Source organism: Anolis sagrei, chromosome 2 (assembly GCF_037176765.1).
Source record: "Anolis sagrei isolate rAnoSag1 chromosome 2, rAnoSag1.mat, whole genome shotgun sequence".
In the NCBI taxonomy this organism is placed as follows: Eukaryota; Metazoa; Chordata; class Lepidosauria; order Squamata; family Dactyloidae; genus Anolis; species Anolis sagrei.
Genome location: NC_090022.1, coordinates 196,573,544 through 196,589,658, shown reverse-complemented (window position 1 = coordinate 196,589,658; position 16,115 = coordinate 196,573,544). Strand labels below are relative to the sequence as shown.

The following is a 16,115-nucleotide window of genomic DNA, read 5'->3' as shown; positions in this document are numbered from 1 at the left end:
TGTCCATGCCTACTGTAAGACTGCAACTAGTCTGAATTTCAATAACACAAACTTAATATGGGCCATATGTGTAACTTTTCTAAGTTGATTGTTATTGGTTGTTTTTCTTTTGTCTTTCATAACTCGTTTTCTCACTGTGATTTTTCTGCTTTATTCAGGCTCTGGAATCCCTGAGCTGAAAACAATCATGAGAGGAGTGGTACTCAAGGAATACCTCACACCTAAGGCATTTGTGGCCAAGGTTGTCAGTCTCACTGCTGGCCTTGGAAGTGGGATACCAGTTGGGAAAGAGGTGAGCTGCATGGGGATTAGTAAGGAAAGAGTAGAGTCTGCAATAGCTGGGGTCAGGGAAGCATGATCTGGCCAAGCCCTTCAGGGCCTCTGGATCCAGGGGAACTTGACAAGATCATAGCTAGAATTTCTGCTGCAGTAGCAGCTGGAGCTGAAGACCAACAGGTTGGAAGTTCGAATCTGGGGAGATTCTCTCTATCAGCTCCAGCTCCCCATATGGGGACATGAGAGAAACCTCCCACAAGGATGGTAAACATCAAAACAGACACGCATCCCCTGGACAATGTCCTTGCAGACAGCCAATTCTCTCACACCAGAAGCGGCTTGCAGTTTCTCAAGTCGCTCCTGGCATTAAAAAAAACAAACAGCTGGAGTGAAGAGGAAATCTGGGGTTCTAGTAATTGAAAAAGTATTTTTAAAGTTATTTTCACCCTTGAAAGTACAATGCTCCTTTGGTATCTGCTGGGATTTGGTTCCAAAACACCAATGAATATCAGTATCAGCCAATATTCAAGTATCGTTTTATATCATTGGATAGTGAAATGATGTCCCTTCTATAAAATGGCAAAAATCTAGGTTTGCTTTTGGGAATATGTTTTTAAAGATTTAAGCCTTCAGTGGCAGAATCAAAGGATACATAATTCATGAATATGGAGGAACAACGGTAATCCCCTCCAAGACCAGTAGCAAGGGAGGAAGGGCTCTCACAGGCATGCATTAATCTAATTCTAAAAATGTATTTGGCAGTAGTGCGGAAAAGAGCTCCCGGATCAAATAAATTTACTCAAATATACGCATCTCTGAAAAGTGATTTAAATGTTCTTCTGTTTAAAGCAGTCATGGCTAAATTTCGGCCCTCCAGGTGTTTTGTATGCCAACTCCCACAATTCCTTATAGACAGTAGGCTTTTAGGAATCATGGGAGTTAAAGTCCAAATACCTGGAGGGCCGAAGTTTACCCATGCCTGGTTTAAAGTATGTCTGGATTGCTTCTTCTGCTGCTTTCACTATAATTTGTTTAAATCAGATTTTTTAAAAACCCCTAAGTGTAGTCCCTTGATTACCTTAACAACCTGCAAGGAGATCCTAGGCATTTGTTGGTGGTGATGCATATTGTGACAGTGTTTGCTTGTCCCTGTAATTTCGCAGAAGGATAGGCAAAAGAGCAGAGCGATGGGAAGAAACTAGTTGCATGATAATACTTGAGGAAAGAGTAGATATGGGATCAAGGCAATGGAAACAGCGAAGCCAATGAAGGCAGGACTGGAAGGAGAATTCTAACTGATCATGGGAAAGAAGGCAAAGCCAGAAGGAGAAATCTTAAGAAAGCAGACAGTAAGCATCAAAGGTGCCCATGATCAGGAGCATATTAGATAAAGGACCAGTAAATTGCAGGTCAGATTATGAAGACTGGAAGTGGGAGTCTAAGGGCCCGTCCAAACAGTACCTTTATCCCAGGAGCTTCCGCAGCAAACAGGAGGGTGTCCAGATGTTGTTCTCTGTAAATGGAGAAGCAATGCTACAAATGGCAAAAACACGAGATTTTCAGGTGCAGGAACATCCCAGTTCTGAGTTGAAAATCTGTATCTTCGAATGTCTGTATATCCCTGCACTAGGAAATCATAAGATTTTTTATCTGGGTTTGTTCCCAGGTTTTAGATATTTGTTCCTGATTGATCAGTTCCTAAAAAGATGGTGACAGTTGAGTAGAAAGCCAAAACTTTGATTGTGTGCCAGAAACTTCATGAAATGTGTGGAGGGCACATTTTCTCTGGGCAGAACAAAGTTGTGCCCCCCTGGTCAATACTGTACACCTTTCCACAATAAGAGCAATCAGGATCAGACATGTATAATCCAGGAACAACACCCTGTCTGCACAGATGGCCCTGCAGTTTATATAATGGAACTTATACAATGATTCACATCTTCGCATCTTGAGTTCCTTTCACAAAAAACGGATGTCCTGCAATGGCCATTTTGGGAGCCTCTAAGCAGCAATTGTGCACAATACAGACAGAAATCCCAGGACCAGCAGGTCTGTATGTAGACCTTTTCTGAAGTCCTGGGATTTTTTTGCCCCTGATGAAAACCCGCGATTTGCTGCTGTTTCCGTGATTTGCTGCTGTCTGGAAGCACCCTAATCCATCTTTCTGTATTTGATGACTTAATATTAACCTCAATTGCTCCCCCCCCCCCAAACTCTTATTTTCTGGTTTCTTTACTACAGTTGGATTTTCCCAAAGGCAGGATTCAGGTGTTTACTTGAGAAAAAGAAAGTTAGGCAAAGATTCTGTAGGGCTTTTTAAGACAATGAGCCTGGAAAGGGAGAAAAGCAGGTCAGAGGAGCAGTTAAGGTTAGGGCCTTGATTTGTTTCTACTTGGACATGCAAGAGATTTAAATGCTGCTTCTCATCTCCTTCTTCACCCCTTCATTCTTTCTCTTTGCAGGGCCCCTTTGTGCACATTGCTAGCATCTGTGCTGCTGTTCTCAGCAAGTTCATGTCCATCTTTTGTGGTGTATATGAGGTAAGTGTTCTGCATGCTCCATCTGGTTTGTGAGAGAGACTGTGAGGTGGAAGGGAGCATCAGGAATGTAGACTCTTGGTGAAGAGGCCAGAACAAAGTCATATATTAGAAGATAAAAATTGGCCAGTAAGTGGTGAAATGATTTCTTCACCGTCTTCCTGGTTGTGTGGCTACCTCTGTTCATGTGTCTAGCTTTTCGCGGAGATGGTAACAACACAGCTATGATCCACCCCCTTTTTCCTCTGCTGATGAGATCAGGGAAAAGTTGGTGGTGGTGATGTCCCATGTGAACAGTGGACTTGTTCAAATCCTACCTGATCCAGCTGTCCACACAACCCTGAAGCTGTGAGATACTCTCGAGTTTCAAGCACACTCTAGATCACTCCCCTGAGGTTTCATCTACACTGCCATATAAAATCCAAATTATCTACTTTGAACTGGAATATATGGCAGTGTAGACTAATATAATCCAGTTCAAAGCAGAGAATTGTATATTTATTTATTTAAAACATTTATATTCCGCCCTTCTCATCCCGAAGGGGACTCAGGGCGGAGCACAGGATATAAACGGCAAACATTCAGTGCCGGGACAAGAATTCATTATATGCATACATAAACATTAAAAACATTTATCTCAATATTAAAATACACTGTTTAAAACCATCTATATGGCAGTGTAGATGGGGCCTGACTGCTTTTGAAGCAGAACAAAGTCATTTTGACCTGGTATAACCTGCAATACTCAATGGATGTGGCGGAACATTGTGAAGACAATCAGGAATCTACTCAGAGTGAGCCTGTGTTGTCAGCCCATGTAGACTCAGCCAAAATTATGGTTCACGGCAGCTAGCAGTGAGTCAGCTTCCCCCTTGGCTGCTTTTGACCTTGTTGCTTACATTTCCTAACCTGTTCAGGTTTTAGAATGTCAGTTTTTCAGAATTACATTGAAACACATACTGCATACTGCAGTTTGAACTGGATGACAATGCTCAGTGTGGACTCATATAATGCAGAGTGAACTGCATTGAGCTGGATTTTATAAGTCTCCACTGCCATATAATCAAGTCCAATGTAGATCATCTGCATTCTAAAACTATATTATATGGCAGTGAAGATGAGGCCACAGAATTCTTGTTGCAGCTGATTGCTATTTTTATATCAGTGAAATTATTTCAACCTAAGGGTCAAATTCTGTTTCTGAGAAGTTTTTTTTTGGGGGGGGGGGGGTGTTGCACTCTAGTCATGGGTGAGGCCTAAACAAAAAGGGTGGAGCTAAAATTACCAGTGACATTTGTTTTAAAAATCATACAGCCAGTAACTAAACTTACTGGGTGCATCAAGACAGAAGAGAAATCCATGCCCAAGTGGGTTTTAAAAACTCGCTTTGCCATGACTTTCCATCCCCACAAGCCCTCCAAAAACCCCGGGCGTTCCCGGGGTGGGGGTGGGGGTTGCTACATCCAGCCACTCTGAAGCACCCCAAATGTACCCCCCAAAAGTAAATAAAACATACCACCATTAAGTTCCTCTTCACACCCTTCTGGCATGATGAAATGATGTACCAGGTGGAGGGGAGGGGATGAGGAGAAACATTTGGGGATTGAGGGAGGGGTGGGTGTCCTCTCAATTTTTCAAAATTCTGGAGCCCAACAAACCAAGATGGCTATGTGGATTGGGCCTGGGGATTGCTTGAAGTAGTCCCCGGGCCCAATCCACACAGGGCCCACACTTGGCAAGACTCGGATTTTTCCTTTAGACCCAGATCTTACCAGGTGTTAAATTACCTTGTGTGTTCCAAATTAATTTGGTTTTACCCGAGGCATTGTTTCGACGCCTCTTATAAAATTAAGACAGATTCCGTATTATGGGTCTGCCTGGATGGGCCCTATGAGAGAGAGAAATGTGAACCTTTTCAAATAGTGGGGCAAACAATACAAACATAGGAAACCAACCGCTACATATAAATATTGAGCAGGAGTAAATAACTATGATTAGTTTTATCGGAACAACTGCATCGGTAACAAATCTCAAGAAGTGGATGGGTGACTTTAAAAGTAGAGATAAAAATCTACATGTTATAAACTGCTATAACTTGAAGCTGGCTGTGACATTAAAATTGAATTGCTTCTAACACTGGCTGTGAAATTATAGAGACGGGTGCTTTCTAACCATGGCTGGCTTTGTGGCTAGCGGCACAATACCATACCAGTGCCTGGTAACAAAAGCCAAAAAAAAAAGTGTCTTATAAAGTATGTAAGAAATCTAATCAATCAATCAATCAATCAATAAAATGCCAGATTACAATGAAGGTTAGTATAACAATAAGAGGTTATTGGCACACAGGAAGGGGCTAAGTTATGGTTTCACACCAGATCCATCCATTGTCCCAAATGCTCGGGTGCTGTAGTTGTGAAAGCAGGCAGGTCTTGCCTTTGGCTTTTGCTTTGCTTTGGACGAAGAGGAGACTAACCTTGTGGCTGTGCTGCCTCTAACCCTGGCATGCGGCTGGGCTTTCTGTTCCAGAACATACACAGGCAGCTGGACCTCCTGGTGGCAGCTTGCGCAGTTGGAGTTGGATGTTGCTTCGGGGCTCCCCTTGGAGGCAAGTGCATTCTTGTGTTCATACATACAGCATTTACGCTCCAGGCTGAGAAGGACTCTGGAATGAAAGCCACATTTCTATGCCACTGGCATCATTTATGGCCTTGCAATGCGTTTTCACATAACCTGACAGGGTTATACTAAAGGGTATTCTGTAGGAAATAGGAAGAAGCTGTGATGCAAGGAGGCTAAATTTCATTTATTTATTTATTTATTTTGTACGACATTTATATGCCACCCTTCTCACCTCGAAGGGGACTCAGAGTGGCTTACAAGATATATATACATCTATAGATATAAAAATGCTCTGTGCATAATGAGTACCTTAAAAACAAAAGAACCAATGAACGAAATCACACCAAATTTGGCAGCAAAATGTCTCACAACACAAGGAATGACCATCACTCAAAAATTATGATTTTGTCATTTGGGAGTTGTAGTTGCTGGGATTTATAGTTCACCTACAATCCAAGAGCATTCTGAACTTGTATCAATGATAGAATTGAACCAAACTTGGCACACGGAACTCCCATGACCAACAAAAAATACTGGAAGGGTTTGGTGGACATTGACCTTGAGTTTGGGAGTTGTAGTTCACCTACATCCAGAGAGCTCTGTGGACTCAAACAATGAATGATCTAGTCCAAACTTGGCACAAACACTCAATACGCCCAAATATGAACACAGATGGAGTTTGGGGAAAATAGACCTTGACATTTGGGATTTGTAGTCACTGGGATTCACAGTTCACCTACAATCAAAGAGCATTCCAAACCCCACGAACGACAGAATCAGGGCAAACTAATATTGTAATATTATCAGTAATATTATGTGTAATATAAATATATAATTATATAATTATAATATAATATATTATTACTATTATTATTATTAGTAGTAGTAGTAGTAGTAGTATGATATTGCATTACATTATAATATTATAATATTTCATGGGCAGCAGGAAGTGACATCCGGCTCATCTTCACTGGCCCAATATATTAGATGATTGTGGCATTCCTTCCACATGATGTTTCATGATTTCACGTGTTTTAGACCATCTCCATGTCTTTAGGATTTCTTACCATATAAGATTCTTAAAGACAAAAATATATAGATTCATACTATACATAACAACTTGTTTGAGAATTGATAAGAGCCACATTGTAAAATATCGCATGGTTCTGTGCTGAGAATTATCATTTGGTGTGTGGTATCGTTTCAGAGTTCAAATGGGTTTGGATGAGAGAACATTTCCCCCAGATATAAGAAGGAAATGTTTCTGGGTCAGTATTGTCACCCACCCAGTCCCCGATTGTAGATAGATACTAGCATGACATTGAGAAGAAGTCTTCTTTAGTGTTCTTGGTGTTTTGCTTTCCTGGTAGGAAAGGAGTGGGGTTTATTTCTGTATAAAAATGAATAGCACATTAACCTGAATACTTATTCGCTTGCTACATCCAGATGTGCATTTTTCAGTGTGTAATTTTACATGTGGCACATTCTCATAAAGTCAGGCTTCTTTCTGAACATATAGTTTGGCTCTGATATCCTGATAACATTGTTCATTTAGTCAGTTGCTTTTTATCAAGTGTCTCAGAGCTACTTTGTACATTACAGTACCTCTGCTTGAATGTTATCTTGCTTCAGAAGAATATGAGATTCCTGCCTGTAAACCTATATACCAACTCTAGCTTGTAAACAGATGAATCCGGAACACTTTATTAATTATTTATTTATTTACGACATTTATATGCCGCCCTTCTCACCCCTAAGGGAACTTAGAGCGGCCTGGACCTCATCACATGCAATCTGCTTTACATTTCTCTGTGCTGACAAAATAAAGTCAAATGATGCAAGGCCACTTCCGGTGCTTGCATCGTTTGGCCGCCTCTGGGGAAAACCACGACAGATCCCACTTTTTGGGCCTGTCTGGATGCACCTTTATGTCATCCAGGGTCCTTGTAAGTAAATTTTAGGGGCTACATTTGGGGCTTGGGGTAGCTTCATGCTATCCCGATTTTTCTCAGGATGGCATGTAGCCACCCCCCCCCCTGAAATCCCGGGATTTGTGTGGGGAGTGGGGACAGGAACTCATGCTGAAGTGGATTATTCAAACACACCTTGGCACAGATTTTGGTGCTGTCTGGAAATGCCCTCTGTTTTCACAAGTTGGGTGCTTGTGGACTCCCAACAAGAGATTCATGGAAAGGTGGACAAAGACTGTGTGATAGCAGTTAACCATTACCATCACAGAAGATGGAAAGGCATAGAACCTTGACAGTAGGGAATGAAAGAAAATGGTCTCCTCCACTTTTCCCAGCTCCTTCCCCCATGTGATGAGGTCCTTTATATATGCACTGCAATATCACACTTTAAAATCCATATAAAATACTTACACAATTTCTTACATTTTCTTATTGGAAGAGTATAACATGTGAAATTGTTTGCAAACCTACACTCAACCTCACAATCACCAACTATAGACTCTGATTATCCCTTTCCATTTGATATTCCTTCACTTTTGAAAACCCAGGCCCTAGAATCTAGAAAGGATTCTGCATCTATGAAGACTCAGACACGGGCCTGACTGCTTGCATGATGAAGCCAGCTTTGCTTAACATCATTTTCTGTTAGTGTAGTGAAGCTTATGCATAAGAGACAAATGAGACAGAAACTCCTCCTGGCATACAGAATATGGTTCAGTGGGTATAACTTGTGTGCTTAGATAACCTGAATCAACTATCCTATGTTGTTACCTTCCAATTCTGTCACTCACTCTTCCTTTTCTTCTCTGTTTCTGTGTCTTGTTCTGTGTGTATGTCTACCTCTCTTTCTCTCCTCTCTCTCATACATATCTCTTCCACCAGTAGCAGCCATATTATTACACAGATGTCCTGACTGTGGGATGTGCAGTGGGGGTTGGCTGCTGCTTTGGAACACCACTTGGAGGCAAGTGGCTACTGGCTATTGTCTAACTTTTCATCGGAAGCATGACACCTTTAACTCCTACCTTCCCTGCCTCTATCCTTCTAGTCTCCATCTCCCCAAATTCTTTGTCTAGACATTTGCCATTCACAGTTTCCTAAAAAATGCATTTGATGTTGGATGACTGGTGGTGAGCCCATCCTCTACTTTAAGTGGTGTTGAAACTACTGTGAAAACTTTTGAGATTTCTCCTCATGCTATTCCAGTACATTTTTCATCTTAGAACCAGATGAGCAAAACCAGTTTTGAGTTTTTGAGATGCTGCGCACTGTTAACTATAATAACAAACTTAGACATGAGCTTGAGTTATATATGAGTATTTGGTAGGTTCAATTGAAGTTTAGCAGGTTTTTTTTTTCAATATAGGAATTTGGGAACGTTCCTGGAGTGTAGCTTGTTTCTTCCATAGGTCTTCCCCTGCAGTGTGCAGCATATTAGATGTACTCTGTAATGCATCCTTCCCAGTTTATATTGGGCAACAGGAAGATGCAAAGGTTTGTCTGGAACTGTTTATGAAATGCAACCCACTGAATAGCAGATCCTGAAGAGAAAAGGTTCCTTTAAAGCAGAAAGTTTGGAAACCATTGCACTGAATTAAAGTGTGGAGTTTAATTTTGCTTACACCCATGTCCACTGTGGCCTCAAATCTTATTAGAAGGAAACTATTACCATATATACTTGAATATAACCTGAGTTTTTCAGCCTCTTTTTAGACTGAAAAAGCCCTTCCCCTCTCCTCCGGCTTATACGCAAGTCAAAGTTATTTATTATTTTACTGTTATTATTGTTATTATTATTACATTTATTATTTTACTCTATGATGATTATTATTACATTTACATTATTTTACTCTATTATTTTATTACAGTTATAATTTTACTCTATGATTATTATCATTACATTTATAATTTTACTCTATGATTATTATCATTACATTTATATTATTCTATTATTTTTACTAAATTTATTATTTTACTCTATTTATTGTTATTATTACATTTATTATTTTACTCTATTATTATTACATTTATTATTTTATTGTATAATTACTGTTATTACATTTTCATTATTTTACCCTATTATTATTATTATTATTATTATTATTACATTTATTATTTTATTCTCTTTATTTTTATCATTATTACTTTTATTATTTTACTCTATTTATTGTTATTATTACTTTTATTATTTTACTCTATTATTATTACATTTATTATTTTATTTTATAATTATTGTTATTACTTTTTCATTATTTTACCCTATTATTATTATTATTATTATCATCATTGTTACATTTATTATTTTACTCTCTTTATTATTATTGGAAGGATACGTAAGCACATTTACATTGAAGAAGGTTAGAATAATATTCAAAAACATTTAACCTACTGATGCCTCAATTAATGTAATTTTATTGGTATCTATTTTTATTTTGAAATTTACCAGTAGCTGCTGTATTTTCCACCTTCGGCTTATACTTGAGTCAATACAGGTTCCCAGGGTTTTTTTGTGATAAAAATTAGGTTCCTCAGCTTATATTAGGGTATATATGGTATACCTGTATTCAAGTAAATTAGGAATTCAACCTGAATTTTTCCCTCACACCCTAAGTGTAGTTTCATCTCTAGCCCCTTTGTAAACTCTCACTGGTGGAATGCAAGGTACTTGTCAGATGTTGCAGGTATATGTGCACTGTCATGTATTGTTGAGAGCCTCTCTTTTACCCATAGGTGTCCTTTTTAGCATTGAAGTCACATCCACCTACTTTGCTGTCCGTAACTACTGGCGTGGATTCTTTGCAGCTACATTCAGTGCCTTTGTTTTCCGAGTCTTTGCTGTCTGGAATAAAGATGCAGGTACAGACAAACAATTTTTCAGCCCTTGCTGCTTCTGTCCAATCCTTTCCTCAACTCCAACCTCCAGGGTTGGTACTGCATGCAGATAACTTTACAAGGTTGAAGGGATGATGTGGGAATTCATTTCACCCCTGTTAGCTGCACTGTCTTGGCCCCTCATTTACCCTACGCAGCAGACAAATGCCAGCCCTCAGATGGGCTTAACATCAGTCCTTGCTTCACTTTGTTGGCTCGCTAGATTGTTCTTTTGTATTACAAATGCCTTTCCTCTGCTTTCATCTCTTATTTGTGCTGCCCCCATTTTATGACTTTATGTGAAACAGACCTACTTTCCGATGGCAGCTACAGTGAGGTCTTTTGTATTCCAGTGCTCCTGAGGCTATATAGATTTCACTCCTGTCCAAAAACGTATAAGAACATTAACGTCACTCGCTCTTTAAAGTGTGCTGCTCAGAGCGCAGGCAGAGCTCAAGGGAGATCTATAATACTTCCCATGCTTGCTTTCTGCTTATGCATTGAGAGCACATCTTTTGATGTGCCTTCCACGACCACCTTTGGGCTCCTCATTTCCAGTTCTCTCGTGTTCATTTTCTTCCTTCTAGTAATTCTTCCTGTCTCTGTTCTCCATTCGCAGTCACCATCACAGCTTTGTTCAGAACAAACTTTCGTATGGATTTCCCCTTTGACCTACAGGAGCTGCCAGCTTTTGCTGTAATAGGGTAAGCTCAAAGGGATGTAGCTAATTGCAATAGAGGTATAATACAAGGTGAACCGCACTGGAAATTTCTTTCCATAAAACAGAGTTACTGTCTGCGTAGAATTCTTTAGAGGTTTCAAGTTAGGCAAAGCACATTCACCATCCTGAAGCTTTGAGCTATTTTATAATGACTCATTTCAGAGCAGGAATATGGTCCTGCTTTTGTAATGAGAAGCTATGCTTACAGTGCACTCTAGGGCCATGGTGGTGAAGCTATGACACGCGTGTTAGCACTTCACCATTTTTGATGACACGTGGCCACATGTGGCCGCATACAGAGAAGTAGGGGGCCACATGCCAAAGACATTTCATCCTCGACTCCTGCAGGGCCAGGTGCAGGAGCCAAGGATGAAACATTTGCTGTAGTGTAGTATAGACACTCTGCTGGAGGTCTGTAGGTCAAACAACAGAACTCCGGTACAGAGCATCTAGTTCCAGGATTTCCAGTTAGGCCGTTAGGGGATCTTTGACCTCACTTCTGGCCAGCGGAGCAGGGAGCAGTGGAATGTCACAGGGGATGCATCTCTCGGGGCCCTGTGATCGCCATTAACAGCAACCACATAACCACAGCAACCATCGGGACCTGCTACCTCAGCGATAGCATCTTCTCCTATGAATCTGTGCGTATCTTGAGATCATCCGGGAAGGTACTGCTTTCTCCCCCTCAACATGCCATCTCAAACATGGTTGATGGGGATGAGGGAGAGGGCCTTCTCGGTGGTGGCACCCTGGCTCTGGAACTCCCTCCCTAGGGAGATCAGACAGGCTCCCACTTTGTCCTCTTTCCAGAGACAACTAAAAACCTGGGTGTTCCAGTGTGCTTTTGATTAAGTAGTCCACCAGTAATTTTCCTGTCTCTACTTTAAGTTCAGCACTTTACATTGGCCCTCTTATTATCTACCTCAATACTTTGATGACAATATTTCCAGCCCTGCCTACTTGATTGTTGCACTTCTCTTGCATTCCCTTCAGAATGTATTGTAATTTTTGGGCTTGTTGCTTGTAAGCTGCCCTGAGTCCCCTTGGGGAGATGGTTGGCGGGGTATAATAATAATAATAATAATAATAATAATAATAATAATAACAACAATAATAATAATATCATCCAATCTACTGTTCTGGGGTGTCTTGGATTTCTAATTTACCATCCTTATTGAGATGAGTGAAGGGGAGTCTTGAAGAGGCGAGGGCATGTGCTATGGGTTCCGTTTCCCACCATTGGAAATAGTGGAAGCTATTATGGGTTTTTTTTTCTCGAAGTGACACTCCATCTGAGTTATGCTGTGTTTTTTTGGCGAAATTTGACACACCAAACACAAAAGGTTACCCATCATTGCTCTAGGGAGACCAAGTGCAAAGAAGGGCCAATAGTGACTAGATCTTTATATCTTTTTTCTAGGAGGTTGCAATGTGTCCTATAGTGCTGAGCCAAATATCTCTCTGATATATGGGGTTTAAAAGCACAGGAGTCTTGCTCTTTACAATTGCTTGCTCTAAACTGCCCTGATAGGGTGCACATTTTGTCTGCCTTAGAAGCTCCCATGTTTCTGTCCAGGGTTGGAGGATGGAAATGAACAACTGAAGCCACTGTAGAAGCCAGTGTCCTGATTTGCCATTCAAAAACAGACTTCAAGAAAGGGGGATGGCAGCAATGATCCATGTGGCCACCGGACTGGCTCACATCAGACCTGGTCCTGCTGTCCACACTGTGACCAAACTATGAGGTTCTCCAGAGATTTTGCCTAACTCTGGAGTATTTCCCAACTTTCATTGATGTGGGGGTAAAGTGGATTAATCTGGTTTACTCCATGATATGGATTGGAAGTCCCTGAATGTTACGAATAGTCAGATCCTCTGAAGATACCAGCCATAGATGCAGGTGAAACATTAGGAGAAAATGCTGCCAGAACATGGCCATACAGCCCAGAAACCACACAACACCCCAGTGATTCCAGCTGTGAAACCTTTTGACAATACAATAGCCTGATATTTAGCAGAAGTGACTTCTTGATGAAATCAGGCTGTTAAGCATGTGTCAACAAGCCCTATGTTATATTCTTTCCTTCATAGATTCCATTGAACTGTGATTGGTGGACTCTGTCCACGTTTGTCTAGCTTCTTGTTTCACATCTGTTTTCCCCAATTTTCTCAGAAAATAAGACTTCAGGAAAACCAAACTGATAACCGACAGCTAAAATGAACGGGTCTCCAATCAAAAATTATTTAAATATTAATCAGATATAGGCTCGAGAGAGGAAAGCTTAGAAGAATTTGCGACTACTAATACAGCTACAAGGGAGAAAAATCATTAATTTAAATCACTAACCCTTCATGCACTCACCCCCCCCACTACACTTCCACATCCTCTTCACTCCTTCCCCTTTTTTTCCTTTTACTCTTCTTCTACTTTTTCTCCCTCCCTTTTCCCCCTCTAAATTCCCATTTTTTAAAATATATGACATGCTGATGATTAAATACTTTTCAGATGTACCCCCTTTAAAAACTTTAATAAAAATTATATTTTTAAAAAAAGACTTCAGGAAAAACAAAAACAAAAAGTATTTTCCACCCAAACTTTTGAGACTTCTCTGGTGTCCTCACATTTCGAATCCAGATAGTACTGCATGGCCTAATGATGCCAAATTTCACTCATGTATTACTTTTTTCATAGCCGCTACATCTCAAATGACTTCATAATAGACCTTCCCGCAGGTATTACCTAATTGGGGATGGTTTTACAATGTGTAGAGAATGAGATTGCTCAAAATATGTATACAATAGTTGCTTTGTACTCTAATGTTGAAGATGGTTTCTTGGGAATTTAGCCTAACTGGCTTGCTCAAATCAGTTTAACAGATAGAGATGTCTAGCCTATCTAAGTTATAATAGAGTTGCTATTATGTGGCATTGAAAAATTGTGCTTGTATTTGAAATGAGCACTGCTAGCTACTTAATGTTTAAGAATATATTGCATGTTTAAAATGTTAAACAAAAAATATCTGAATAGCCAAAAAAGGGTCTGGCATGAAGGGGAGAAACAAAGAAAGAAGGAAAAATAGTTTTCGTTGATTAAATTATATAAATGGTCTTATGTAGTAAAAGGTTGGGGCGTGAATTGTGTGATATTTGCAGTTTCCAAAGTTCTCATTGTGCCCCCAAATTTCTTTGAACTTTCCCAATTCTACTCGTGAAGAATACGTTGCCTAAAAGTGATGATTTGTGCTCCCAGAAACTTTTAGGATGTGATTGACAAATCAAAGGCTAGTATTTAGGGATCCACTGGCCTTCGATTTAGACCAAGAATTGAGGATTAGCATAGGGGAAAGACTGGACTTGCTGTGTACATTTACTGTGAAGTGGCCACAAAGTTGGAGAGTATTGAGGTGGCTGAATGGGTTCGTAACTTGAAACTTCAGATTGCCATTTTGAATGCTCTCCTGTATTTAAAAATAATTCCAATTTGAAAACTAACTTGCCTGGAGTGGATCCAATTCCATATTTTAAAATCAATTTTTGCAGTGAATGCTTGTTATTTTTGTCAAAAGAGAAAGCATTCAAAAATGGCATTTTCCTATCTGCAGCCAGAAGTGGCACGGGTCACTAATTTTTCTTCTCTTCTGCATGTGTAAACACAGACCAAACAATGATTTTGTCTTGGTTACTGATATCATTTTGTTTATATTTATGAACATACTAGCCGTCCCCTGCCACACATTGCTGTGGCCTAGTCTGTGTATATGTGTTTTGTGTGTGTATAATATATATGTGTGTGTATATATATTTGTGCATATGTGTATATATTATTATTATTATTATTACTATTATTATTATTATTACTTTATTTGTACCCCGCTAGCATCTCCCGAGGGACTCGATGCGGCTTACATAGGCCAAGGCCTCAGAACACAATACAACAATACAATACAATACAATACCTAAAGCAAATTAAAACAGTTAAGCAGAGTAAACAGTAACAATAACAATACATCGAAACAATTATTAAAACTGGGCCGGCCAGAGTAGTGGGTACAGGATTAAAAGTGTTGATATTGCGGGAGGAATATAAGATTATAAAATAAGTGCAGTGTGTGGTGTGCAGTGATCATGGTACTTCTAAGGTGCTTCTGGGACTTGGTATTGAGGTTCCTAATCTGAAAAGGCACATCGGAACAGCCAGGTTTTCAAATTCCTTCTGAAGACTGCCAGTGTAGGGGCCTGTCTAAGATCTTTTGGGAGGGCGTTCCAAAGTCGGGGGGCCACCACAGAAAAGGCCCTGTCTCGCGTCCCCACCAAACGTGCTTGAGACGCAGGCGGGATCACGAGCAGGACCTCTCCAGATGACCGAAGTGAGCGTGTGGACTCATAGACGGAGATGCGGTCACGCAGGTAGGGTGGTCCCAAACCGTTCAAGGCTTTGTAGGTAAGCACCTGCACCTTAAATTGGGCTCGGAAAATAAACGGCAGCCAGTGGAGCTCCTTAAACAGGAGGGTTGACCTCTCTCTGTAATGAGCCCTGGTTAACATCCTGGCTGCTGCCTGTTGGACCAGTTGGAATTTCCGAGCCGTTTTCAAGGGCAGCCCTACGTAGAGCACATTGCAGTAATCCAATCTAGAGGTGACCAAAGCATGGACCACCCCGGCCAGATCAGCCTTTGCGAGGTACGGTCGCAGCTGGCGCACAAGTCTTAGTTGTGCAAAAGCCCTCCCGGACACCGCCGACGCCTGAGCCTCAAGCGTGAGCGATGAGTCCAAGAGAACTCGCAAGCTGCGGACCTGTGGTTTTGCACATGCATTGTAATGTATTTTTTTTTATTTTTTGGCTTTTAAAGTCTCTTCCATTGTGTTTTTCTGTGTTTTTCTGAGTGATGGTCATAATAGGTGTATTGAGTCCAAATTTGGTGTCAATTCACCCAGTGATTTTTGAGTTATGTTAATCCCACAAACGAACATTGCATTTTTATTTATATAGATGTATAGAATTTAAAGCCCTGTACGGTTCTGGCCCAGATTACGTGTCTGAACATATCTCCCGTTACAAACCATCACAAAGCTTAAGATCAGCTGGAGAGGCCCTGCTCTCGATCCCACTACCATCGCAAA

The 16,115-nt window shown here is 40.5% G+C and overlaps 1 protein-coding gene across 1 annotated transcript in view; it reads left to right on the top strand.

Annotated features, from left to right (window-relative positions):
• The window catches only part of CLCN1 (chloride voltage-gated channel 1), a 79,413-nt gene that overhangs the window by 33,760 nt on the left and 29,538 nt on the right, over window positions 1-16,115 (top strand). The window contains exons 5-9 of the mRNA XM_060762664.2: window positions 159-292; window positions 2,739-2,816; window positions 8,288-8,366; window positions 10,133-10,258; window positions 10,893-10,977. Of these exons, the coding sequence (XP_060618647.2) occupies window positions 159-292; window positions 2,739-2,816; window positions 8,288-8,366; window positions 10,133-10,258; window positions 10,893-10,977 (502 nt within the window). The remainder of the gene's footprint in view (window positions 1-158; window positions 293-2,738; window positions 2,817-8,287; window positions 8,367-10,132; window positions 10,259-10,892; window positions 10,978-16,115) is intronic.